The 25017-nt window shown below is 56.6% G+C and overlaps 1 protein-coding gene across 1 annotated transcript in view; it reads left to right on the top strand.

Annotated features, from left to right (window-relative positions):
- Window positions 1–23988, top strand: part of LOC104307942 (uncharacterized) — a 70061-nt gene extending 46073 nt beyond the window's left edge. The window contains exons 7-8 of the mRNA XM_054177303.1: window positions 7232–9415; window positions 20726–23988. Coding sequence (XP_054033278.1) covers window positions 7232–9415; window positions 20726–22979 — 4438 coding nt within the window. The 3' untranslated portion in view covers window positions 22980–23988. The remainder of the gene's footprint in view (window positions 1–7231; window positions 9416–20725) is intronic.
- Window positions 23989–25017: the final 1029 nt, after the last annotated feature.

Raw genomic sequence — 25017 nt, 5'->3', positions numbered from 1 at the left:
CACAACAGGAACTGAACCAAGGGAGGGAAGCAGCACAACAGGAACTGAACCAAGGGAGGGAAGCAGCACAACAGGAACTGAACCAAGGGAGGGAAGCCACAGTATCAGGAACTTAAGGAATTTATGGAAACCAAGAGATCTGAGGGACAGGGCTTGGATGCAGATGTGCTTCTCACTTGTGAACTGAAAGAGGGGAAGACAGGAACTTTGCTCTGTGGATTTAGAAGCTAGAGGGCTCCTTGGCGTGCAGGAAGGAAGCTGTCAAGCAACAGTGCAATCCTGAAGGGCAGGCAATGCTTATGTAAGGCCATGTACACATAACAGGAAACAGGCCAGGGGCAGCCCAGCTCCTTCCTGCAGGTGAGAGCAGAAAAACAGGAAAAAACCAACCAGAAGAGCAGAGGTGGAAAGGAAAAATGCAACCATGAGGAAGAGCCTCCCAAGCCTACTGGCAGAAGACACTGCCAGGTGTGGACAAGAGCAGCTGAATGTAAACGAGCAGGAACCAGCATGAGGATGGAGCAGCTCAGTGTGCACTAACTGTGTACAACTTGTGTGCAGGCACAGAGGTGAGGAGGCAGGGGCTGTGGGGCAGGAGGAGCCAGGCCTGGTGCTGCCAGAGCACACCCAGCACCCCCTGAACCCTCTCTCTTCTGCTGCAGGCTGCCACTGGGGCCCTCTCCTCTGCCAGGACACCAACAGGGACCAATCCTGGCTGGGGGCAGCGCCCAGCTGGGGCAAAGGCTGTGCCAGAGCACTGCAGCCTGCCCCTCTCCCCAGCACTGCTGACCTCCAGCCTGCCCCACATGGGGCTGTGCCCAGGGGGCACCTCCAGCCCTGCTCCCAGGCTAAGGCTAAGGCCAAGGCCAGCACAGGGCGGCAGGGGCAGGCCCTGGCCCTTCCCACACCAGCAGCTGCTGCAATTCTGCCACCTGCTGCAGCAGCTCCTGCACGGAACCAAGGCGCTGCCCTTGAGCACAGCATCCGCCCGGCAGCTGCCGGCACAAAGGCTCCAAACCCCCAGCGCTCCCCCCACAGGAGCCTCTCCTGCGACCCAGCCCCCACGCTGCCCACCACCTCTCCTGGCCACAGCAGCCCCCACAGCGCCGCTGCGGCTCAGCTCTGCTGCCAGGGCAGCAGGGAGCCGAGGGGGACAGGGACACAGGGGCAGCCCCCTGCAGCCCACCAGTGGCTCCGCCTGCAACCCAGCAGCAGCCAAAGGGGGCCTGCAGCTGCTCCTAGCAGGGGGATTCAGCAGCACAGCAGCACAAGGAACCCCGAAACACACCCAGGCCTCCCCAGCCCCACCGATGGCCCCACAGCCGCGCACACCCCTCCCACAACAGCACAGCCGCCACCCACTCACCCTACACACCTCCCCCCTGCCCCACACCGCCCCTCGCATGTCCCCAGGAGCCCCCAGCCCAACCCCCACGGATGATTCCCCCTGCAACCCCACAGAGGCTCCCCCGAGCCCCACCGACCCCTACCCCACAACCCCTTCACCAACCCGAGCGACCCCCAAGCCCGCACACCCCACTCCCTGATCCCCACCCCACGACCCAGCCCTGAGCCCCCGGCCATTCCGATCCCCACCTCAGGATCCCCTCCTCAGCTGCAGGGGATTTCGATCCCAACTCAAGGACCCCCCGCGTCAGCCCCAGAGACTCCCTCACCTCACCGGGCAGCCGAGCAAAGGCGACGCAGAGCAGGAGGCCGAGGCCGAGCGCGGAGCACAGGAAGCTGCCGAGCGCCGGCCCCGGCAGGCTCCCGGGGCCTGGGCGAGCAGAGAGCGCTGCGCTGGAGACCCCGGCCCGGCCCTTCCGCATGCGGCGGCCGCGTGGGAGGCGGAGCGGCAGCAGCGCCGGGGCCGGGAAGCAAGTTCCGCCCACAGCTGGGCGCAACAGCCAATGGGAGCCGCCGGGAGCGCGGCAGCTCCTCCCCCTGGGCGCTGCCGAGGCACAGCGAGGAGCTGCCGCTGCCGGCCGCGGCCGCCATTGGCGCTGCCCCGTGGGGAGCGGCCCCGGTGCCGCAGCGCGGGAGAAGCGCCGGAGGTGCTGGCGGGCGAGCGGCAGCTGCCGGATCGTGAGCTGCGGCAGGGGCCGGGGAGCGCTGAGGGCGGCGGGAGCGGAGCGGAGCGGGGCAGGGGCTGGGCGGGCCCGGGAGCACGCTGCGAGATCCTTGAGCCCCGGGGCCGCGCCGGGAGCTGAGGCCTTGGAGCCTTCTGGGGGCCGAGGGGGAGCCTCGGCCGCTGCGGCCTCTGCTCGGCCAGGCCCCGGGAGCCTGCCGGGGCCGGCGGTCGGCAGCTTCCTGAGCTCCGAGCTCGGCCTCGGCCTCCTGCTCTGCGTCGCCTTTGTGTGCCCGGGGCGGGGGGGAGCCCTGGGGCGGAGGGAGGCAGCCTGGGCTCGGGGTTGCGATCCCCTGGGGCTGAGGGCTGTGGTCTGGATCCTTTGGGACGCTCGGGGGAAAGCTGTGGCTGGGCTCCTGCTCCCCTGGGGTGAGGGGGCTCCTGGGGCCGGGTGGGGGTCGGCGGGGCCCGGCTGCCCCTGGCTGCCGCAGTCTCCTGCGGCGCTGCTGAGGCTGTGTGGCCGCAGGCCGCGCTGGGCGCCTCCGGCCAGGCCGCGGGCAGCAGGCGGCAGGGCGCGGCCAGGCCCCCGGGGGCGCTGCATGGAGGGCAGCAAGCAGGCCCCGGGGAGGCTGCAGGAGACTTTGATGCTTTCCCTGCTGCTCCAGCACGGCTAGCTGCGGGGTCCGGGAGGGTGTGGGGGGAGATCCAGCCCCCAACAGCCTCCCCGGACACCCTCTGCCCCCCTGGGCTGCCCAGGCTGGCCCCTGCCCCAAGCAGGAGGAGCAAAGGCACAGCCCAAAATGCCTCCTGGAGCTCAGAATGGTCCCCCAGCACACCAAAGTGAGAACCCAGGAGCCTGAACTGCCCTCTTAGGAACCAAAAAACAGCCTGGGACCCCAAAATGCCTGCCTGGGACCCTCAGGTACACCCCTGGCACCCCAAAAGTGTCCCAAAGGAACTGAAAATGGTCTCCGAGCTCCAGGTGGTGGAAAAGGACCCCACCCCAGGACTTGGCGGGTCTGGAGGGATTCTGAGCAGCACTGTTTTGAGCCCTTCCTGTCTAGGGGTGAAGAAGAGAGATGGGGCAGCAACATTTTAGTACCCTCCTGTTCTTCCCTCAGCTCCACCTGGGGACTCCTTTGGGGACATCCTTGGTTCCTTTGGGATAGTTTTGGGGTGCAGGATGGTAACTGAGGGTCCCAGGGAGGCACTGTGAGCTCTCAGGCTGCTGTTGTGGTTTCCCTGGGGGCATTATGGGCTGGGCCTTGGCTCCTCCTGCTTGTGGCAGGGTCCAGCGTGGGCTGCCTGGGGGGGCACAGGGAGTTGGGGGAGGCTGTCTGGGGGGTTCAGGCTTTATCCCCTCCCCAGCCTGCCAGTGCCTGCAGCTGGCTGTGCTGGGCCAGCAGCCAGGGGTGCTCCTGCCTCAGCCCTTGGGCTGGCAGCACAGTGCCTGCCCCTCGTGCTGGGCCTTCTGCAGAGCTGGGCAGGGAGGTTAAGGAGGTGTCAGCCTCACCCCAAACCCACAGCCCCCCCCGAGCACCCCTCCCAGCCCCCCCAGACTGTCTTTGCTGGCTGCCAGCTTCAGCTTCTCTCCCTTGGCCTTGAGCCTTTGTTGTCCTGGCTGGAGGGGGAGGATGCACCCCCAGCCCCTCCTGCAGCTGCTGCTGGGTGGGGGCACAGCTGGGGACACATCAGGGGCCTGTGGTGCCCGGGTGGCTCCTGCCCCACCCAGAGTGCCATGGTCAGCCAGGCCCCATGCAACCCCCAAATGCTCCAGACCCTCCCCAGCCCCTGCCACAGGATTTCCCCCATGAGCCCCAAAGGATCCTGACTGCAACCCTCAGCCCCTGGCAGACCCCCCCCCCGACTGCCCCTCCCCTACCCCACAGGCCAGCCCCAGCCCCACAACCTTCCTCTCCCCCCATAACTGCCCCACCCCCACCCCACAGCCTTACGGAGCGCTGCTGTGCCCCAGCAGCTCCTGAGCCAAGCCCCAAGGGCTGCCCCAAGCTCTCCTCCTGCTCTGTGTCCCCTTGGTGCCGGCTGCCAGGGGGTGAGGGAGTGTGTGGGGCTGAGGGGGGATCCTGAGGGGGGGATGGGCGTCCTGGGGGGCTGAGGCATTGCTGCCCAGAGCCTGCACACCACGCAGTGCCACTGAGGGGTTTGTGTAGTGTCCAACCAACCACACAGGGTCATTCCCATCCCACTAAAGGGGGGGTTAGGAGAATTAGTTCTCAGAAGCCATTTGCATTGTCCATCCCCAGCGTTCCTTCCTTCTGTGCCTGCGGGAAGCCCTCTGGTGGTGGGGAGTAGGGGTCCTAGGATGAAGTAAGTTGTCTTCCTCACAGCTCTGCTTTTCACCTTGAACCTCTGAACTGCTTTGGCTGCTTGTCCTTCCGTTGCCTCCTTGCCAGGTGTCATAGCCCCTAGCCTTGAACAGATACTTTCCTTTATGTGGTGCTTGCTAAGGAGCTCCTTTATCATCCTGATGATGAGCTGCTTCCTCTGGCCTGCTGCTGCCTGTTATGAAATGGTTGGAAGAGTTTACCCAAGAGCTGCAAGGTCAGGTTCAGAAATGCCTTTGCTGCTCTGTTCTGCAGTACACACTTGGCTCCTCACACTGAGTCTAATACATATGCCTAGTACCTCTCCTCCTCCTAATACCTAGCCTTGTCCATATACTTATCTATGTGATCTAATGTCTGTATCAGTAGGAGTTGGTGGTGCTGGGGGAGCCTCTGTGTGGCTGTTGTGTGGGGAGGGGGCAAGAGGTTTGGAGTGGGGAGTCCTGGGCTTCCGAGAGGGGCTCTGTGCAGTTCTGGAGGGGTCTGTGTGATTCTGGCAACCTCTGTTGGGCTGTGGGTAGCTGGGGAGGGAGTCTCTGGTGTTGGAGGTGGTCTGGGCAGTTCGGGGGGGGGGGGTCTAGGGGTGGCTGTGGGGCACAGGGAAGGTGTGTAGGGTCGGTGGGTGGCGTCTGTGCTGTTGTGGGAGGGGTCTGTGCAGTTCTGGGGCCATCGGTGGGGCACAGGAGGGGTGGGTGTGTTTGGGGGTTCCTGGTGCTGCTGAATCCCCCTGCTAGGGGCAGCTGCAGGCCCCCTCTGGCTGGGGCATCTCCTCCTAGAATCACACTGGTGTGGGTTGGAAGTGACCTCCAGAGATCATCCACTCCAAGCCCCCCTACACTCAGCAGGGACATCGTCCACTAGATCAGGTTGCCCAGAGCCCTGTCTCCAGGGACAGGGCCACAACCACCTCCCTGGACAACTTGTTGCAGTGTTCAGCAGCCTCCTGGTGCAGAACCCTTCCCCCTGGACTTGATGTTCTTTCAGTCCTCCAGCTTATTCCAGCCTTTAGTCTCAGGGACCTTCCATTCTCCTGCTTTCAGTCCACTTCTTTAGATGCTTCCTCAGCCACAACATTCTCCACTCCACCCTTCCTGCTGCAGTGGCAGTGGAGCTGTGGGACTAGGGCCATAGCACAGCAAAGCCACCGGGGACATGGATGGGCTGGGAGTGGTCAGGCAGGAATTAGGCCTTGTGGGGATTGGCCTTTAATGTGCCACAAGGCCTTGTCCCCCACAGAAAGGGGCAGGATCAAGGGCCCACGTGGTGAATGTGTGCAGGAAATACCAGAATCAGGCAGCATTTCAGGAGATAAAAGGAGACTCCTCCAGCATCACAGTGAGGGCTGAGCAGATTTTGCAAGAAGCAAACCAAGTGCTTTCTCCTTTCCTGCAGCTGCAGGACTCATGAACATCCCTGTCTTTGTGTCCTCAGGGCTTCACTGACCTGTTGAGGAGTGGTCTGCACAGAGGTGGCCCTGGACAGGGTCCTGGTGGCAGGAGGTGCCTGCAGGGCAGAACTGAATAAAGAGTGGGCTGGAGTGGGGTCTGTGGTCAGGGCCAGGAAGGAGAGCTGAGTCCAAAGCAAGAGCTGCTGTAAGAGACAGCTGCAGCAGAGGCCTGGGAGTGGCATGCTGGAGGCAGCTCTCTTGTGGTGCTGCCCTGCAGATTTCTGTGTGCTGGGCAAGGAGTTGAGTCTGGCTTGAAGTCCTGTCCATCTGTGCCCTCAGCAAGGCTCAGCTCCGGCCACGGGCAGTGTTGAGCCATCCCTTGTAGGTCAATCTTCTTCTCTGAGCCCTTTGCTTCTCTCTTACAGGGCCAGTGTCCTTCTCTCCATCACAGCTGCACCTCTGGGCTGGGCAACAGCAGAGTTTGCAGGTGTGCTCCTTGGGACAGCCCAGCAGGTAAAACAACTCAGACTGGGACAAGAGTGGGAGCCCAGCCCGTGACTGACTCCTGTGGCACCTCCCAGCCTCCTCCAGATCTTTCTACCTACCACATCTCACTCACTGGGAGCTCTGACTGATGTCAGCTGTGGTGGGAGTCTGGGGCCCCACCAGGCTGATGAGGGTCAGCACTGCTGTCTCTGTTGTCTGAAGCAGGAGAGATTGAAAGGTATAGCCTGGGCCAGGAACCACTCTGCCAGTGCTGGCAGGCTTGGGAACAGGGAGGATGAGACTGCTGTGTAAGTCCTGGGGTGTCTCATCACTCCCAGCCCAGGAAGCCAGGGTCTCAGCACAGGTAGTAGAGGTCTGACTCCCCCACCATGGCTGGGGCTGGGGCTTTAGTGTTCCGGTCCATTGCTTGCCATAGCCAAATATTGGGTGCTGGGAGGTGTTGACTGTTGAGGGCTGTTCTGAGCAGGGCAGGATCTCAGGGTTTGAGCTCCTGCAGTCAGGTGCTTCCATCTTCCCTAGGGAAGTGACCTCTTCCCCAACCAGCATAGCCTCAGAGAAGGACCCAGACAAGAGCTGGGAGGAGACGAACAACCCAGAGACCAGGATGGAGCAGCCATATCGCAGCCCCAAGGAAGAGGAGGAAGAGGACAAGATGGAGGATGATGACTATGAGGACAATGACTATGACAACGATGATGATAATGAGTATGAAAATGAAAATGAGCAGGATGAGAAAGAAGAGGAGGCGAAGGTATATGAGGACAAAGCACCTGCAGCCTCATCAGTGCCCCCCAAGCAGCTGAATCAGTGCCCAGAGTGTGGGCAGAGCTTCCCATCTGGCTCAGAGCCAGTGCAGCACCACTGCCCCCACCCTGGCACCTGGTCCTTCATCTGTGGTGATTGTGGCAAGAGCTTCAAAACCAGCTCCACCCTCACCATCCACCGCCGTATCCACACCGGAGAGAAGCTGTTCCCCTGTGCAGAGTGTGGCAAGAGCTTCACCACAAGCTCCAAATTCATCTACCACCAACTCATTCACAGTGGTGAGAAGCCATATGTCTGTGCTGACTGCGGCAAGACTTTCAACTACAGCTCCGCCCTGAATACTCACCGTCGTATCCACACTGGAGAGAAGCCCTTCACCTGTGCAGAGTGTGGCAAGAGCTTCACCTTGAGGTCAACATTTATCCAACACCAAGTCATCCACAGCAGTGAGAAGCCGTACAGCTGTGCTGACTGTGGCAAGACCTTCAACCGCAGCACCCACCTGAACAGTCATCGCCGTATCCACACTGGAGAGAAGCCCTTCACCTGTGCTGACTGTGGCAAGACCTTCAACCACAGCTCCCACCTGAACAGTCATCGCCGTATCCACACTGGAGAGAAGCCCTTCACCTGTGCTGACTGCGGTAAGAGCTTCAGCTTCAACTCTTCTTTGATTTGTCACCGCCTCATCCACATTGGTGAGCCGCCGTACAGATGCACCGACTGTGGGAAGACCTTTAGCTACAAGTCTGACCTGAACATTCATCGCCGTATCCACACTGGAGAGAAGCTGTTCTCCTGTGCCGACTGTGGCAAGAGGTTCACCAAGAGCACCAACCTGAGCATTCATCGCCTTGTCCACACTGGTGAGAGGCTGTTCCACTGCGCCACCTGTGGCAAGAGCTTCAAGCACAGCTCCACCCTTGCCATTCACCGCCGTATCCACACTGGAGAGAAGCTGTTCCCCTGTGCAGAGTGCGGCAAGAGGTTCACCACAAGCTCGCAATTCATCCAGCACCAACTCATCCACAGCAGAGAGAAGCCGTACAGCTGTGCCGACTGCGGAAAGAGGTTCAACCGCAGCTCCAACCTGAACATTCACCGCCGTATCCACACTGGTGAGAAGCCCTTCATCTGTGCTGACTGTGGCAAGAGTTTCAAATTCAGGTCCAACCTGAACATTCACCGCCGTATCCACACTCGTGAGAAGCCCTTCACCTGTGCTGACTGTGGGAAGACCTTCCAAAGCAGCTTCGACCTGAACACTCACCACCATATCCACACTGGAGAGAAGCCCTTCACCTGTGCTGACTGCGGCAAGAGTTTCAACCGCAGCTGCAAGCTGAACATTCACCGCCGCATCCACACAGGAGAGAAGGCCTTCGCCTGTGATGAATGTGGCAAGAGTTTCAAATGCAGCTTCCACCTGAACACTCACCGCCGTATCCACACTGGAGAGAAGCCCTTCACCTGTGCTGATTGTGGCAAGAGGTTCATCTGCAGATCCACTCTCATGCGTCACTGCCGTACCCACACTGGTGAGAAGCCGTACAGCTGTGCCGACTGCGGCAAGCGTTTCAACCGCAGCTCCAACCTGAACGTTCACCGCCGTATCCACACTGGAGAGAAGCCCTTCACCTGTGCTGACTGCGGCAAAAGTTTCAACTCCAGCTACAAGCTGAATATTCACTGCCGTATCCACACTGGAGAAAAGCCCTTCACCTGTGCTGACTGCGGCAAGAGTTTCAAACGCAGCTTCCATCTGAACACTCACTACCGTATCCACACTGGAGAGAAGCCCTTCTCCTGTGCTGACTGTGGCAAGAGGTTCATCTGCAGAACCACTCTCATGCGTCACTGCCGCACCCATACTGGTGAGAAGCTGTACAGCTGTGCCGACTGCGGGAAGAGTTTCAATTGCAGCTCCAACCTGAGCATTCACCGCCGTATCCACAGTGGAGAGAAGCCGTACAGCTGCGCCGACTGCGGCAAGAGTTTCTACCGCAGCTCCAACCTGAACATTCACCGCCGTATCCACACTGGAGAGAAGCCCTTCACCTGTGCTGACTGTGGCAAGAGTTTCAACTCCAGCTACAAGCTGAATATACACCGCCGTATCCACACTGGAGAGAAGCCCTTCACCTGTGCAGAGTGCGGCAAGAGCTTCACCACAAGCTCCAAATTGATCCAGCACCAACTCATCCACAGTGGTGAGAAGCCATATGGCTGTGCTGACTGCGGCAAGAGTTTCCTCACACGCTCCAACCTGGCCGTGCACCACCGCACCCACACTGGTGAGAAGCCCTACACCTGCCATGACTGCGGCAAGAGATTCACCCAGAAGTGTCACCTCACCAAGCACTGCCGTACTCATGCCACTGACAGGCCCACACTGGGAGACAGGCACAAATAGTGCCACACACATTCTGTTGGGGTAGGTGTGACTCCCAAGAGGGGCTTTGCAACAGTCTGAACCAAAATCTCCTTTTCTTGACTGAATTTCTCCAAGGCTAAGGGCTCCAGCAGGAACAAAAACCTCCTGCCCTTCTAAACACCAATTAGTGGTGATGAGAATAATTACAGTGATGAGTTGGCACTGCCAGAACTGCCACTGGAGCTGGGCTGACTTTGCCAGGGTTTCTCTGTCTCTTCCCCAATGCTTTGGGTCTCCCTGGGCTAAACAAAAGCCTGTCCATTGCCCAGTTGAATCAATAAGCAACCAAAGTTCCCAAACTCCTGTATTGTTTGCTTTTGTTTCAGACAAGCCCAAATGCTGGGGGCATTTGTTAGTTAATTATAATAAAATATTTTAAGTAATAGGTAATTCTAATCAAATGTTATAAGCAGGCAGTAATGATGATAGAATAGGATAATTGGTCCTTAATTAGCATACAATATGGTAATTAATAATTATAATGAGACCTAAGTAATAATAAATCCTGAAAGGAATGATATGGGGTGGAGTGGATAATACAGGATAAATGCTTTGAAGTCGTAAGAGCAGATAATGGCAATAGTGCCAGGAGTGGTCCTGGCAATAATAAAGGTGATAGCAGCTGATCAGAGTGAAATCGTGGTGCTCTCTGCACCCACCAAAATGGTGTGGTAGTGTGAAGGTTTAATCCTCCCACCACATAAAGCACAACTAGACTCAGTCAGAGAAGCAAATGAAAAGCTGTATTTTACAAGCAGAATGAAATGCAATGAATATATACACAGTATACAGTATTTACAGTATATGCACAAATATACAGGAAAGAACGTAACACAGAAACACCCTCCCGAGGAGAATCGCCCCCCGGGTTGCCCCTAAACCCCTCTCTTTCACCCTTGCTTGTTAAGCTAACTAGATGGAAAATGTGGGGGAGAAAGAAATGGGTATGAAGGGAAATTTCATTAGTGCAAAGCTTTGTTAGGGAAGTTAGGTTCTTATCTCATCAGTCCAAGGTCAGCGACATGCACTCAGGCCAGTCACAGACTGCAAGTTCTTAAAAGTTACAGGCTACAGATCTGCCAATGAAACTAGTTTAGAATTATCTTTGTTTTCCTTTTTACACCTAAACATTTCAGCTACAGAATGCTGCAGCCATCCTTCTCTTAAAGGCACAGCCTAAAACTGTCACAATCCACCCCTTCTGAACAATTTCATTGGCTGTTAGCACTGTCCATCTAATTTAAAACAGTATCTGCAATTCATAAGTAAAGTTCATAGCCCATTCCGGCTCTCCTCAGATGTAGATGATTCAGAAGTCCAAGAAAATCAGGAAGCAAGAAAACAGAAAACAGTTTGTCTCCTCACAGATGAAGTGAAGGAAAGAATCAGGGACTCTCAGCTGACTCAGGGCTCTCAGGGTTCGCGCACGGTAGATTCCTCAGGGATTCTTCCTTTGGGCACAATGTATCTGTACAACACTCTGAAATTAAACTCTCTCAGCTAAAGTTAAATTCCTTTGTGGAATACACTGAATTTCACCATTCTCTTGCATTACCCAATAAGTGTGACCAGGACCTTCAGCTGAAACCACCCCTTGGACAGGTTTAACCTCTCCTGAGGGAGAAAATACCCAAACAGTTTTACCTAACAGGTTCTTTTCTCTAACAACAGGAACTCTATCACCTTCTACTTTCTGCAGCAGATCTGAACGTGCCGGTCCAGCTCGGCTCACTGAACCTCTGCTATTCACCAGCCAGGTTGCTTGTGCTAAATGTTTTTCCCAGCTTTTCAAAGATCCACCTCCCATGGCTTTGAGAGTGGTCTTCAGCAAACCGTTGTAGTGCTCAATCTTCCCTGCAGCTGGCGCATAGTAGGGAATATGGAATATCCACTCAAGGCTGTGCTCTTTGGCCCAGCTCTTTATAAGATTGTTTTTGAAATGAGTTCCGTTGTCTGACTCAATCCTCTCTGGAGTTCCGTGTCTCCACAGGATCTGTCTCTCCAGACCGAGAATGGTGCTGCGTGCAGTTGCATGTGGAACTGGGCAAGTTGCCAACCATCCAGTGTTTGCCTCTACCATAGTAAGCACGTACTGCTGACCAGAACGAGAACGTGGCAGAGTGACTACAGTCAATCTGCCAAGCTTCACCATACTTGGACCATCTGCCACCATACCACAAGGGCTTTCTCTGTTGGAGTATAATTAGCCTCTGAACCTCTGTAACCTCGACTCCAGAAACCAAGAGGTCGTCCACGTGTCTCACCTGGAGCTCTTTGCCACAGGCACCAGGTTGGACCATTGTCACCTGCAGCCGTGTACAAAATGTTCTTAATGTCTGGACCATCTCGGACAGGTCCCAGACCCATTGCTTGAACTACCTCTTGCTTCATCTGGTCAAAGGCTGCTTGTTGTTCAGGTCCCCAGTGGAAACTGTTTCTCTTTCGAGTGACATCATACAGAGGTTTCACAATCTGACTGTATCCAGGGATGTGCAGTCTCCAAAATCCCACTATCCCCAAGAAACGTAGAGTTTCTTGCGTGTTCGTGGGATTTGCCATGGTAGAGGCTCTATTTACCACATCCACTGGAATGTGTTGGCGTCCATCCTGCCACTGCACTCCCAGAAACTGGATCTCTCTGGCAGGTCCTTTCACCTTGTCTCACTCAATGGCCAAAGAGCTCTCAAGAGAATGTCAATGGTTTTGTTACCTTTCTCAAAGACTTCTTCAGCAGTTTTACCCCAGACGATGATATCATCGATGAACTGGATGTGTTCTGGAGCACCACCTCTCTCCAGGGCATCGTGGATCACTGCATGACAGGTGCTTGACACTGGCGATCTCTCCAGGTGAAGGCAAACTGAGGCCTGCATTCCTCTGCTATGGGAATAGAGAAGAAGGCATTAGCAATGTCTATGGTAGCATACCATTTGGCCTCCTTGGATTCCAGCTCATACTGGAGTTCCATCATGTCTGGTACTGCTGCACTCCGAGGCGGGGTTACTTCATTCAGGGCTCGGTAGTCCACTGTCAGACGCCAGTCTCCATTCGGCTTTCGCACAGGCCACACTGGGCTGTGGCAAGGTGAATGAGTTTTGCTGATGACTTTCTGACTCTCCAGCTGACGAATCAGATTCTGAATGGGCAACAAAGAGTCTGGTTGGTTCTGCATTGTCTGTGATGCACAGTCTGAGAAGCAACCGGCTATTTAATGTCCTGTATCTTGTGTTGTCCCACAACTGCAGATTCATCAGAAAGCTCAGGTCTAACAGACAGCTTCAATTTTTGTCCATCAGCTTCTGCAGATGCTACTCCCAAAGCCCATTGGTAACCGCTAGGGCCTTTGAAACGCCCTTCCCTCAGAAAATCAATTCCCAAAATACAAGGTGCGTCAGGTCCTGTCACCACAGGATGCTTCTGCCACTGTTTATCAGTTAAACTTCCATCAACCTCTACTTTAGTCAACTCTTGAGATCCACCAGTGACCCCCAGAATAGTTATAGGCTCTGATCCCTGATAATTCAATGGCACTGTGGTGCACTGAGCAGGACAGGAAAAGAACCAAGGGAGGGAAGCAGCAGAATGACAGGAACTGAAGCAAGGGAGGGAAGCAGCACAACAGGAACTGAAGCAAGGGAGGGAAGCATCACAACAGGAACTGAACCAAGGGAGGGAAGCAGCACAACAGGAACTGAAGCAAGGGAGGGAAGCAGCACAACAGGAACTGAACCAAGGGAGGGAAGCAGCACAACAGGAACTGAACCAAGGGAGGGAAGCAGCACAACAGGAACTGAACCAAGGGAGGGAAGCAGCACAACAGGAACTGAACCAAGGGAGGGAAGCAGCACAACAGGAACTGAAGCAAGGGAGGGAAGCAGCACAACAGGAACTGAACCACGGGAGGGAAGCAGCAGAACAGGAACTGAACCAAGGGAGGGAAGCAGCAGAACAGGAACTGAACCAAGGGAGGGAAGCCACAGTATCAGGAACTTAAGGAATTTATGGAAACCAAGAGATCTGAGGGACAGGGCTTGGATGCAGATGTGCTTCTCACTTGTGAACTGAAAGAGGGGAAGACAGGAACTTTGCTCTGTGGATTTAGAAGCCAGAGGGCTCCTTGGCGTGCAGGAAGGAAGCTGTCAAGCAACAGTGCAATGCTGAGGGGCAGGCAATGCTTATCTAAGGCCATGTACACATAACAGGAAACAGGCCAGGGGCAGCCCAGCTCCTTCCTGCAGGTGAGAGCAGAAGAACAGGGAAAAAAACCAGAAGAGCAGAGGTGGAAAGGAAAAATGCAACCATGAGGAAGAGCCTCCCAAGCCTACTGCCAGAAGACACTGCCAGGTGTGGACAAGAGCAGCTGAATGTAAACGAGCAGGAACCAGCATGAGGATGAAGCAGCTCAGTGTGCACTAACTGTGTACAACTTGTGTGCAGGCACAGAGGTGAGGAGGCAGGGGCTGTGGGGCAGGAGGAGCCAGGCCTGGTGCTGCCAGAGCACACCCAGCACCCCCTGAACCTTCTCTCTTCTGCTGCAGGCTGTCACTGGGGCCCTCTCCTCTGCCAGGACACCAACAGGGACCAATCCTGGCTGGGGGCAGCGCCCAGCTGGGGCAAAGGCTGTGCCAGAGCACTGCAGCCTGCCCCTCTCCCCAGCACTGCTGACCTCCAGCCTGCCCCATATGGGGCTGTGCCCAGGGGGCACCTCCAGCCCTGCTCCCAGGCTAAGGCTAAGGCCAAGGCCAGCACAGGGCGGCAGGGGCAGGCCCTGGCCCTTCCCACACCAGCAGCTGCTGCAATTCTGCCACCTGCTGCAGCAGCTCCTGCACGGAACCAAGGCGCTGCCCTTGAGCACAGCATCCGCCCGGCAGCTGCCGGCACAAAGGCTCCAAACCCCCAGGGCTCCCCCAGACTCCCCCCACAGGAGCCTCTCCTGCGACCCAGCCCCCACGCTGCCCACCACCTCTCCTGGCCACAGCAGCCCCCACAGCGCCGCTGCAGCTCAGCTCTGCTGCCAGGGCAGCAGGGAGCCGAGGGGGACAGGGACACAGGGGCAGCCCCCTGCAGCCCACCAGTGGCTCCGCCTGCAACCCAGCAGCAGCCAAAGGGAGCCTGCAGCTGCTCCTAGCAGGGGGATTGAGCAGCACAGCAGCACGAGGAACCCCCAAACACACCCAGGCCTCCCCAGCCCCACCGATGGCCCCACAGCCGCGCACACCCCTCCCACAACAGCACAGCCGCCACCCACTCACCCTACACACCTCCCCCCTGCCCCACACCGCCCCTCGCATGTCCCCAGGAGCCCCCAGCCCAACCCCCACGGATGATTCCCCCTGCAACCCCACAGAGGCTCCCCCGAGCCCCACCGACCCCTACCCCACAACCCCTTCACCAACCCGAGCGACCCCCAAGCCCGCACACCCCACTCCCTGATCCCCACCCCACGACACAGCCCTGAGCCCCCGGCCATTCCGATCCCCACCTCAGGATCCCCTCCTCAGCTGCAGGGGATTTCGATCCCAACTCAAGGACCCCCCCGCGTCAGCCCCAGAGACTCCCTCACCTCACCGGGCAGCCGAGCAAAGGCGACGCAGAGCGGGAGGCCGAGGCCGAGCGCGGAGCACAGGAAGCTGCCGAGCGCCGGCCCCGGCAGGCTCCCGGGGCCTGGGCGAGCAGAGAGCGCTGCGCTGGAGACCCCGGCCCGGCCCTTCCGCATGCGGCGGCCGCGTGGGAGGCGGAGCGGCAGCAGCGCCGGGGCCGGGAAGCAAGTTCCGCCCACAGCTGGGCGCAACAGCCAATGGGAGCCGCCGGGAGCGCGGCAGCTCCTCCCCCTGGGCGCTGCCGAGGCACAGCGAGGAGCTGCCGCTGCCGGCCGCGGCCGCCATTGGTGCTGCCCCGTGGGGAGCGGCCCCGGTGCCGCAGCGCGGGAGAAGCGCCGGAGGTGCTGGCGGGCGAGCGGCAGCTGCCGGATCGTGAGCTGCGGCAGGGGCCGGGGAGCGCTGAGGGCGGCGGGAGCGGAGCGGAGCGGGGCAGGGGCTGGGCGGGCCCGGGAGCACGCTGCGAGATCCTTGAGCCCCGGGGCCGCGCCGGGAGCTGAGGCCTTGGAGCCTTCTGGGGGCCGAGGGGGAGCCTCGGCCGCTGCGGCCTCCGCTCGGCCAGGCCCCGGGAGCCTGCCGGGGCCGGCGGTCGGCAGCTTCCTGAGCTCCGAGCTCGGCCTCGGCCTCCTGCTCTGCGTCGCCTTTGTGTGCCCGGGGCGGGGGGGAGCCCTGGGGCGGAGGGAGGCAGCCTGGGCCCGGGGGTGCGATCCCCTGGGGCTGAGGGCTGTGGTCTGGATCCTTTGGGACGCTCGGGGGAAAGCTGTGGCTGTGTGGCTGTGTCTGGGCTCAGGCTCCCCTGGGGCTGAGGGGGCTCCCCCAGCACACCAAAGTGAGGCATTCTGAGCTCTCAGGCTGCTGTTGAGCTCTCCCTGGGGGCTGCTGGTGTGGGAAGGGCCAGGGCCTGCCCCTGCCGCCCTGTGCTGGCCTTGGCCTTAGCCTGTTGGCTGCCTGGGGGGGCACAGGGAGTTGGGGGAGGCTGTCTGGGGGGTTCAGGGCTTTATCCCCTCCCCAGCCTGCCAGTGCCTGCAGCTGGCTGTGCTGGGCCAGCAGCCAGGGGTGCTCCTGCCTCAGCCCTTGGGCTGGCAGCACAGTGCCTGTCCCTCGTGCTGGGCCTTCTGCAGAGCTGGGCAGGGAGGTTAAGGAGGTGTCAGCCTCACCCCAAACCCACAGCCCCCCCCGAGCACCCCTCCCAGCCCCCCCAGACTGTCTTTGCCGGCTGCCAGCTTCAGCTTCTCTCCCTTGGCCTTGAGCCTTTGTTGTCCTGGCTGGAGGGGGAGGATGCACCCCCAGCCCCTCCTGCAGCTGCTGCTGGGTGGGGGCACAGCTGGGGACACATCAGGGGCCTGTGGTGCCCGGGTGGCTCCTGCCCCACCCAGAGTGCCATGGTCAGCCAGGCCCCATGCAACCCCCAAATGCTCCAGACCCCCCCCCAGCCCCTGCCACAGGATTTCCCCCATGAGCCCCAAAGGATCCTGACTGCAACCCTCAGCCCCAAGGGATCCAAACTCCACAGCCCCCAGCAGACCCCCCTCAGACTGCCCCTCCCCTACCCCACAGGCCAGCCCCAGCCCCACAACCTTCCTCTCCCCCCATAACTGCCCCACCACACAGCCTTACGGAGCGCTGCTGTGCCCCAGCAGCTCCTGAGCCAAGCCCCAGGGGCTGCCCCAAGCTCTCCTCCTGCTCCGTGTCCCCTTGGTGCCGGCTGCCAGGGGGTGAGGGAGTGTGTGGGGCTGAGGGGGGATCCTGAGGGGGGGATGGGCGTCCTGGGGGGCTGAGGCATTGCTGCCCAGAGCCTGCACACCACGCAGTGCCACTGAGGGGTTTGTGTAGTGTCCAACCAACCACACAGGGTCATTCCCATCCCACTAAAGGGGGGGTTAGGAGAATTAGTTCTTAGAAGCCATTTGCATTGTCCATCCCCAGCGTTCCTTCCTTCTGTGCCTGCGGGAAGCCCTCTGGTGGTGGGGAGTAGGGGTCCTAGGATGAAGTAAGTTGTCTTCCTCACAGCTCTGCTTTTCACCTTGTACCTCTGAACTGCTTTGGCTGCTTGTCCTTCCGTTGCCTCCTTGCCAGGTGTCATAGCCCCTAGCCTTGAACAGATACTTTCCTTTATGTGGTGCTTGCTAAGGAGCTCCTTTATCATCCTGATGATGAGCTGCTTCCTCTGGCCTGCTGCTGCCTGTTATGAAATGGTTGGAAGAGTTTACCCAAGAGCTGCAAGGTCAGGTTCAGAAATGCCTTTGCTGCTCTGTTCTGCAGTACACACTTGGCTCCTCACACTGAGTCTAATACATATGCCTAGTACCTCTCCTCCTCCTAATACCTAGCCTTGTCCATATACTTATCTATGTGATCTAATGTCTGTATCAGTAGGAGTTGGTGGTGCTGGGGGAGCCTCTGTGTGGCTGTTGTGTGGGGAGGGGGCAAGAGGTTTGGAGTGGGGAGTCCTGGGCTTCCGAGAGGGGCTCTGTGCAGTTCTGGAGGGGTCTGTGTGATTCTGGCAACTTCTGTTGGGCTGTGGTAGCTGGGGAAGGAGTCTCTGGTATTGGAGGTGGTCTGGGCAGTTTGGGGGGGGGTCTGGATGGCTGTTGTGGTGGCTGTGGGGCACAGGGAAGGTGTGTAGGGTCGGTGGGTGGCATCTGTGCTGTTGTGGGAGGGGTCTGTGCAGTTCTGGGGCCATCGGTGGGGCACAGGAGGGGTGGGTGTGTTTGGGGGTTCCTGGTGCTGCTGAATCCCCCTGCTAGGGGCAGCTGCAGGCCCCCTCTGGCTGGGGCATCTCCTCCTAGAATCACACTGGTGTGGGTTGGAAGTGACCTCCAGAGATCATCCACTCCAAGCCCCCCTGCACTCAGCAGGGACATCGTCCCCTAGATCCGGTTGCCCAGAGCCCTGTCCAGCCTCACCTTGGAGATCTCCAGGGACGGGGCCACAACCACCTCCCTGGACCACTTGCTGCAGTGTTCAGCAGCCTCCTGGTGCAGAACTTGCTCCTCACATCCAATCTCAATGTGCTCTGCTCTCTTTGAAGCTGTTGGCCCTGGTCCTGTCCCTGCAGGCCTTTTCAAACAGTCTCTCTCCATCCTTCTTGTAGCCTCTTCAGGTACTGGAAGGTCACTATTAGGTCTCCCCAGAGCCTTCTCTTCTCCAGGCTGAACAACCCTCAGCTCCATCAGCCTGTCCTTGTAGGAGTGCTGTTCCAACCCCCTGATTATTTTTGTGTCCCTTGGTGGGGCTTTGGGCCTCTCAGAGGACACAATCTGAGTGTAGATGGAGCAGATGGACAGATGGAGTTTCAAGTCAGCAGGGGAGTGGGAGGGATTAGTTCAGCAGCTGCATGGCTCTGCCTGACTCCTCCCTACAATGGTACTGGCAGCAGATGATCCTGGAAGCTGAAACACCCCAAATCCTGCCTGGATCAGGACAGTCTCCTAACATCCAGCACAGCGCAAGCAGGCACTTGGGCGTCTTACCCAGACACCCCCCCCCATATCCCATGTCAGGAGTCACATGAGGTCTCTCTCTCTTGTCCCATTTCATCAATTCCTGCATGAGGTGGCTGCAGGCTCCCTACCTACCCCTCATCTGTAACCCTTCCCCCTGGGCTTGATGTTCTTTCAGTCCTCCAGATTATTCCAGCCTTTAGTCTCAGGGACCTTCCATTCTCCTGCTTTCAGTCCACTTCTTTAGATGCTTCCTCAGCCACAACATTCTCCACTCCACCCTTCCTGCTGCAGTGGCAGTGGAGCTGTGGGACTAGGGCCATAGCACAGCAAAGCCACCGGGGACATGGATGGGCTGGGAATGGTCAGGCAGGAATTAGGCCTTGTGGGGATTGGCCTTTAATGTGCCACAAGGCCTTGTCCCCCACAGAAAGGGGCAGGATCAAGGGCCCACGTGGTGAATGTGTGCAGGAAATACCAGAATCAGGCAGCATTTCAGGAGATAAAAGGAGACTCCTCCAGCATCACAGTGAGGGCTGAGCAGATTTTGCAAGAAGCAAACCAAGTGCTTTCTCCTTTCCTGCAGCTGCAGGACTCATGAACATCCCTGTCTTTGTGTCCTCAGGGCTTCACTGACCTGTTGAGGAGTGGTCTGCACAGAGGTGGCCCTGGACAGGGTCCTGGTGGCAGGAGGTGCCTGCAGGGCAGAACTGAATACAGAGTGGGCTGGAGTGGGGTCTGTGGTCAGGGCCAGGAAGGAGAGCTGAGTCCAAAGCAAGAGCTGCTGTAAGAGACAGCTGCAGCAGAGGCCTGGGAGTGGCATGCTGGAGGCAGCTCTCTTGTGGTGCTGCCCTGCAGATTTCTGTGTGCTGGGCAAGGAGTTGAGTCTGGCCTGAAGTCCTGTCCATCTGTGCCCTCAGCAAGGCTCAGCTCCGGCCACGGGCAGTGTTGAGCCATCCCTTGTAGGTCAATCTTCTTCTCTGAGCCCTTTGCTTCTCTCTTACAGGGCCAGTGTCCTTCTCTCCATCACAGCTGCACCTCTGGGCTGGGCAACAGCAGAGTTTGCAGGTGTGCTCCTTGGGACAGCCCAGCAGGTAAAACAACTCAGACTGGGACAAGAGTGGGACCCCAGCCCGTGACTGACTCCTGTGGCACCTCCCAGCCTCCTCCAGATCTTTCTACCTACCACATCTCACTCACTGGGAGCTCTGACTGATGTCAGCTGTGGTGGGAGTCTGGGGCCCCACCAGGCTGATGAGGGTCAGCACTGCTGTCTCTGTTGTCTGAAGCAGGAGAGATTGAAAGGTATAGCCTGGGCCGGGAACCACTCTGCCAGTGCTGGCAGGCTTGGGAACAGGGAGGATGAGACTGCTGTGTAAGTCCTGGGGTGTCTCATCACTCCCAGCCCAGGAAGCCAGGGTCTCAGCACAGGTAGTAGAGGTCTGACTCCCCCACCATGGCTGGGGCTGGGGCTTTAGTGTTCCGGTCCATTGCTTGCCATAGCCAAATATTGGAGCTGGGAGGTGTTGACTGTTGAGGGCTGTTCTGAGCAGGGCAGGATCTCAGGGTTTGAGCTCCTGCAGTCAGGTGCTTCCATCTTCCCTAGGGAAGTGACCTCTTCCCCAACCAGCATAGCCTCAGAGAAGGACCCAGACAAGAGCTGGGAGGAGACGAACAACCCAGAGACCAGGATGGAGCAGCCATATCGCAGCCCCAAGGAAGAGGAGGAAGAGGACAAGATGGAGGATGATGACTATGAGGACAATGACTATGACAACGATGATGATAATGAGTATGAAAATGAAAATGAGCAGGATGAGAAAGAAGCGGAGGCGAAGGTATATGAGGACAAAGCACCTGCAGCCTCATCAGTGCCCCCCAAGCAGCTGAATCAGTGCCCAGAGTGTGGGCAGAGCTTCCCATCTGGCTCAGAGCCAGTGCAGCACCACTGCCCCCACCCTGGCACCTGGCCTTTCATCTGTGGTGACTGTGGCAAGAGCTTCAAAACCAGCTCCACCCTCACCATCCACCGCCGTATCCACACCGGAGAGAAGCTGTTCCCCTGTGCAGAGTGCGGCAAGAGCTTCACCACAAGCTACCAATTCATCCACCACCAACTCATTCACAGTGGTGAGAAGCCATATGTCTGTGCTGACTGCGGCAAGACTTTCACCCGCAGCTCCGCCCTGAATACTCACCGTCGTATCCACACTGGAGAGAAGCCCTTCACCTGTGCAGAGTGTGGCAAGAGCTTCACCTTGAGGTCAACATTTATCCGTCACCAACTCATCCACAGCAGTGAGAAGCCGTACAGCTGTGCTGACTGCGGCAAGACCTTCAACCGCAGCTCCGACCTGAACATTCACCACCGTATCCACACTGGAGAGAAGCCCTTCACCTGTGCTGACTGTGGCAAGAGCTTCAGCTCCAGGTCTGTTCTCATCCGTCACCAGCTCATCCACACTGGAGAGAAGTCCTTCACCTGTGCTGACTGTGGCAAGAGCTTCAGCTTCAGGTCTGCTCTCATCCATCACCGCCTCATCCACACTGGAGAGAAGCCCTTCACCTGTGCTGACTGTGGCAAGAGGTTCATCCTCAGGTCCACTCTCTTCCGTCACCGCCTCATCCACACTGGTGAGAAGCCGTACAGCTGTGCCGACTGTGGCAAGAGTTTCAACCGCAGCTGCAACCTGAATATTCACCGCCGCAACCACACTGGTAAGAAGCCCTTCACATGTCCTGACTGTGGCAAGAGGTTCATCTTCAGATCCACTCTCATCCGTCACCGCCTCATCCACACTTCTGAGAAGCCGTACAGCTGTGCTGACTGCGGCAACAGCTACAAAAGCAGGTCCGCCCTGAATACTCACCGCCGTATCCACACTGGAGAGAAGCCCTTCACCTGTGCTGACTGTGGCAAGAGCTACAGCTTCAGTTCTTCTTTCATCCATCACCGCCTCGTCCACAGTGGTGAGATGCCGTACAGCTGCGCCGACTGTGGCAAGACCTTTAACTACAGGTCTGACCTGAACATTCACTGCTGTATCCACACTGGAGAGAAGCTGTTCCACTGCGCCGACTGTGGCAAGAGCTTCAAGCACAACTCCACCCTTGCCATCCACCGCCGTATCCACACTGGAGAGAAGTTGTTCCCCTGTGCTGACTGTGGCAAGAGCTTCACCACAAGTTCCCAATTCATCCAGCACCAACTCATCCACAGCGGTGAGAAGCCGTACAGCTGCACTGACTGTGGTAAGAGCTTTAAATACAACTCCACCCTCTCCATCCACCGCCGTATCCACACCGGAGAGAAGCTGTTCCCCTGTGCAGAGTGCGGCAAGAGCTTCACCAACAGCTCCACATTTATCCGGCACCAACTCATTCACAGCGTTGAGAAGCCATACGGCTGTGCCGACTGTGGCAAGAGTTTCAAACACAGCTACAACCTGAATATTCACCGCCGCATCCACACTGGTGAGAAGGCCTTCACCTGTGCTGACTGTGGCAAGAGGTTCATCTTCCCCTCCATTCTCATCCGTCACCAACTTATCCACAGCAGTGAGAAGCCGTACACCTGTGCTGACTGTGGCAAGAGCTACAAAAGCAGCTCCTCCCTGAATACTCACCGCCGTATCCACTCCGGAGAGAAGCTGTTCCCCTGTGCAGAGTGCAGCAGGAGCTTCACCCAGAGATGCAGACTCATCGAGCACCAACTCATCCACAGCAGTGCGAAGCCGTACAGCTGTGCTGAATGCGGCAAGAGTTTCAACCGCAGCTGCAACCTGAATATTCACCAACGCATCCACACTGGTGAGAAGGCCTTCACCTGTGCTGACTGTGGCAAGAGCTACCAAAGCAGCTCCGCCCTGAATACTCACCGCCGTATCCACACTGGAGAGAAGCCCTTCACCTGCGCTGATTGTGGCAAGAGTTTCAGGTCCAGCTCCATTCTCATCCGTCACCACCGCACCCACACTTCTGAGAAGCCCTTCACCTGTGCCGACTGTGGAAAGAGCTACAAAAGCAGCTCCGCCCTGAATACTCACCGCCGTATCCACACTGGAGAGAAGCCCTTCACCTGTGCCGACTGTGGCAAGAGCTACAGCTTCAGCTCTTCTTTCATCCATCACCGCCTCATTCACACTGGTGCGACGCCGTACAGCTGCGCCGACTGTGGCAAGACCTTCAACCACAGGTCCAGCCTGAACATTCACTGCCGTATCCACACTGGAGCAAGGCTGTTCCCCTGCGCCGACTGTGGCAAGAGCTTCACCACAAGCACCAGCCTGAACATTCACTGCCGCACCCACACTGGTGAGAAGCCCTACACCTGCCATGACTGCGGCAAGAGATTCACCCAGAAGTGTCACCTCACCAAGCACTGCCGTACTCATGCCACTGACAGGCCCACACTGGGGGACAGGCACAAATAGTGCCACACACATTCTGTTGGGGTAGGTGTGACTCCCAAGAGGGGCTTTGCAACAGTCTGAACCAAAATCTCCTATTCTTGACTGAATTTCTCCAAGGCTGAGGGCTCCAGCAGGAACAAAAACCTCCTGCCCTTCTAAACACCAATTAGTGGTGATGAGAATAATTACAGTGATGAGTTGGCACTGCCAGAACTGCCACTGGAGCTGGGCTGACTTTGTCAGGGTTTCTGTGTCTCTTCCCCAATGCTTTGGGTCTCCCTGGGCTAAACAAAAGCCTGTCCATTGCCCAGTTGAGTCAATAAGCAACCAAAGTTCCCAAACTCCTGTATTGTTTGCTTTTGTTTCAGACAAGCCCAAATGCTGGGGGCATTTGTTAGTTAATTATAATAAAATATTTTAAGTAATAGGTAATTCTAATCAAATGTTATAAGCAGGCAGTAATGATGATAGAATAGGGTAATTGGTCCTTAATTAGCATACAATATGGTAATTAATAATTATAATGAGACCTAAGTAATAATAAATCCTGAAAGGAATGATATGGGGTGGAGTGGATAATACAGGATAAATGCTTTGAAGTCGTAAGAGCAGATAATGGCAATAGTGCCAGGAGTGGTCCTGGCAACAATAAAGGTGATAGCAGCTGATCAGAGTGAAATAGTGGTACTGGTGGTACTGAACAAATAAGAAGTTATAGGGGTGGAGGAATTGTAATAAAAGCAATTTGGTGACATTTTCCTTTGAAGAAGGTGTTTGGAAGTTCAGAGGTCAATGGTTCTCTTCTCATTTGAATGATTTGGGACTTTTTCTGTGTGCAGACATTTCATAAGAGCTCTGTGTAACATAAACTCGTTCTTGCTTTTCTTCAGAGGTTAATTCAATTGTTTGTGGTGGGCTGCAAATTCTGCCCCCCAACATTAACTTTGCCAGGCCAGCTCAATTTGGAAGCAAATAAAGCTGTAATTACAAGCAAACCTACAGTCTACAATGGGATGCAAGGACTATGTACAAATAGCACTGACAATATTTAGAAGTATTTACAATTGACAAACAGCACTAGGACCCTGCAACAGCTCCCTTCCCTGCCTCCTCCCCTACACCCTGTATCAAGGGACAAGAGACAGAAGCAGAGATATTAGGGTTAGCCAAAATAATGCAGCCAAGGTCAAGTAGAAGCAAGTTAATATTTCCCCAAGCAAAGAAGTGAAAAGATACATTTTTTTGGGAACCAAAATCTTATGGTAGATATCTCTCCAATGGAATTATTTGGAATAATCATTCTTTTCCTTTTTACACCCAATAGTGATTTATTGACATTTTTACTACTTTTCTGCTCAAGATCTGTGAAAAAATGTAAAGGCATAGCCTAAAACTACCAGTTTGACTTTAACATTGTTTTTTGGTGTTGGCTTAAGTCTGGAATTTAGAACAAGTGTATTACAGAATGGTTTTGGTCTTTTCTTTGTATTAGTAATAGTGCTTTAAGATAAGGATTATGTTGGGGGCAAAATAAGAAGAGAAGGAGTGGAATTTTCTGCTGCATTCCAGAGGAAGCTTTGGCCTAGGAAAGGCCAGGAGTTTTTTTAGTGTAGGAAAGGGATGTGCTTGTGTTTTATCATGTATGGATGGCAGCAAGGAAAGTCAAGCCCTTTCATGACCTGGAAAGCTTATTTCTATGACTCTGTACTGAAAACACCTCAGCTGCCAAAGCAGGAATCAATTTGGAGGTGAAACACCACTAGGAACACCACAGCCAAATGAAGGCTAACTCCTGACCTAAGCCTTGTCATGATGACTGCCCTGCTGAATTGAGACAGAACTGGTCTGAGGCTGATTGCCTGTGAATGAGCAGGCAGGCCCCTGGTAGAAGGTCACTGTGACAGCTCCTGCTCTGGGTGCTGTTTGTCAGAGAGCTGAGTGGCTCAGGGATGGTTCTATTGACACCACACTATGACCTGATTGGTGTTCTGGAGTTCCCTTGGGATGACCTCATGAACTGTGGCACTGCCAGAGCTGGAGAATATTAGAAAAAGAATAG

Source organism: Dryobates pubescens, chromosome 39, assembly GCF_014839835.1.
Source record: "Dryobates pubescens isolate bDryPub1 chromosome 39, bDryPub1.pri, whole genome shotgun sequence".
In the NCBI taxonomy this organism is placed as follows: domain Eukaryota; kingdom Metazoa; phylum Chordata; class Aves; order Piciformes; family Picidae; genus Dryobates; species Dryobates pubescens.
Note: the sequence above shows the minus strand (reverse complement) of the source record. Positions and strands in the feature narration are given on the sequence as shown.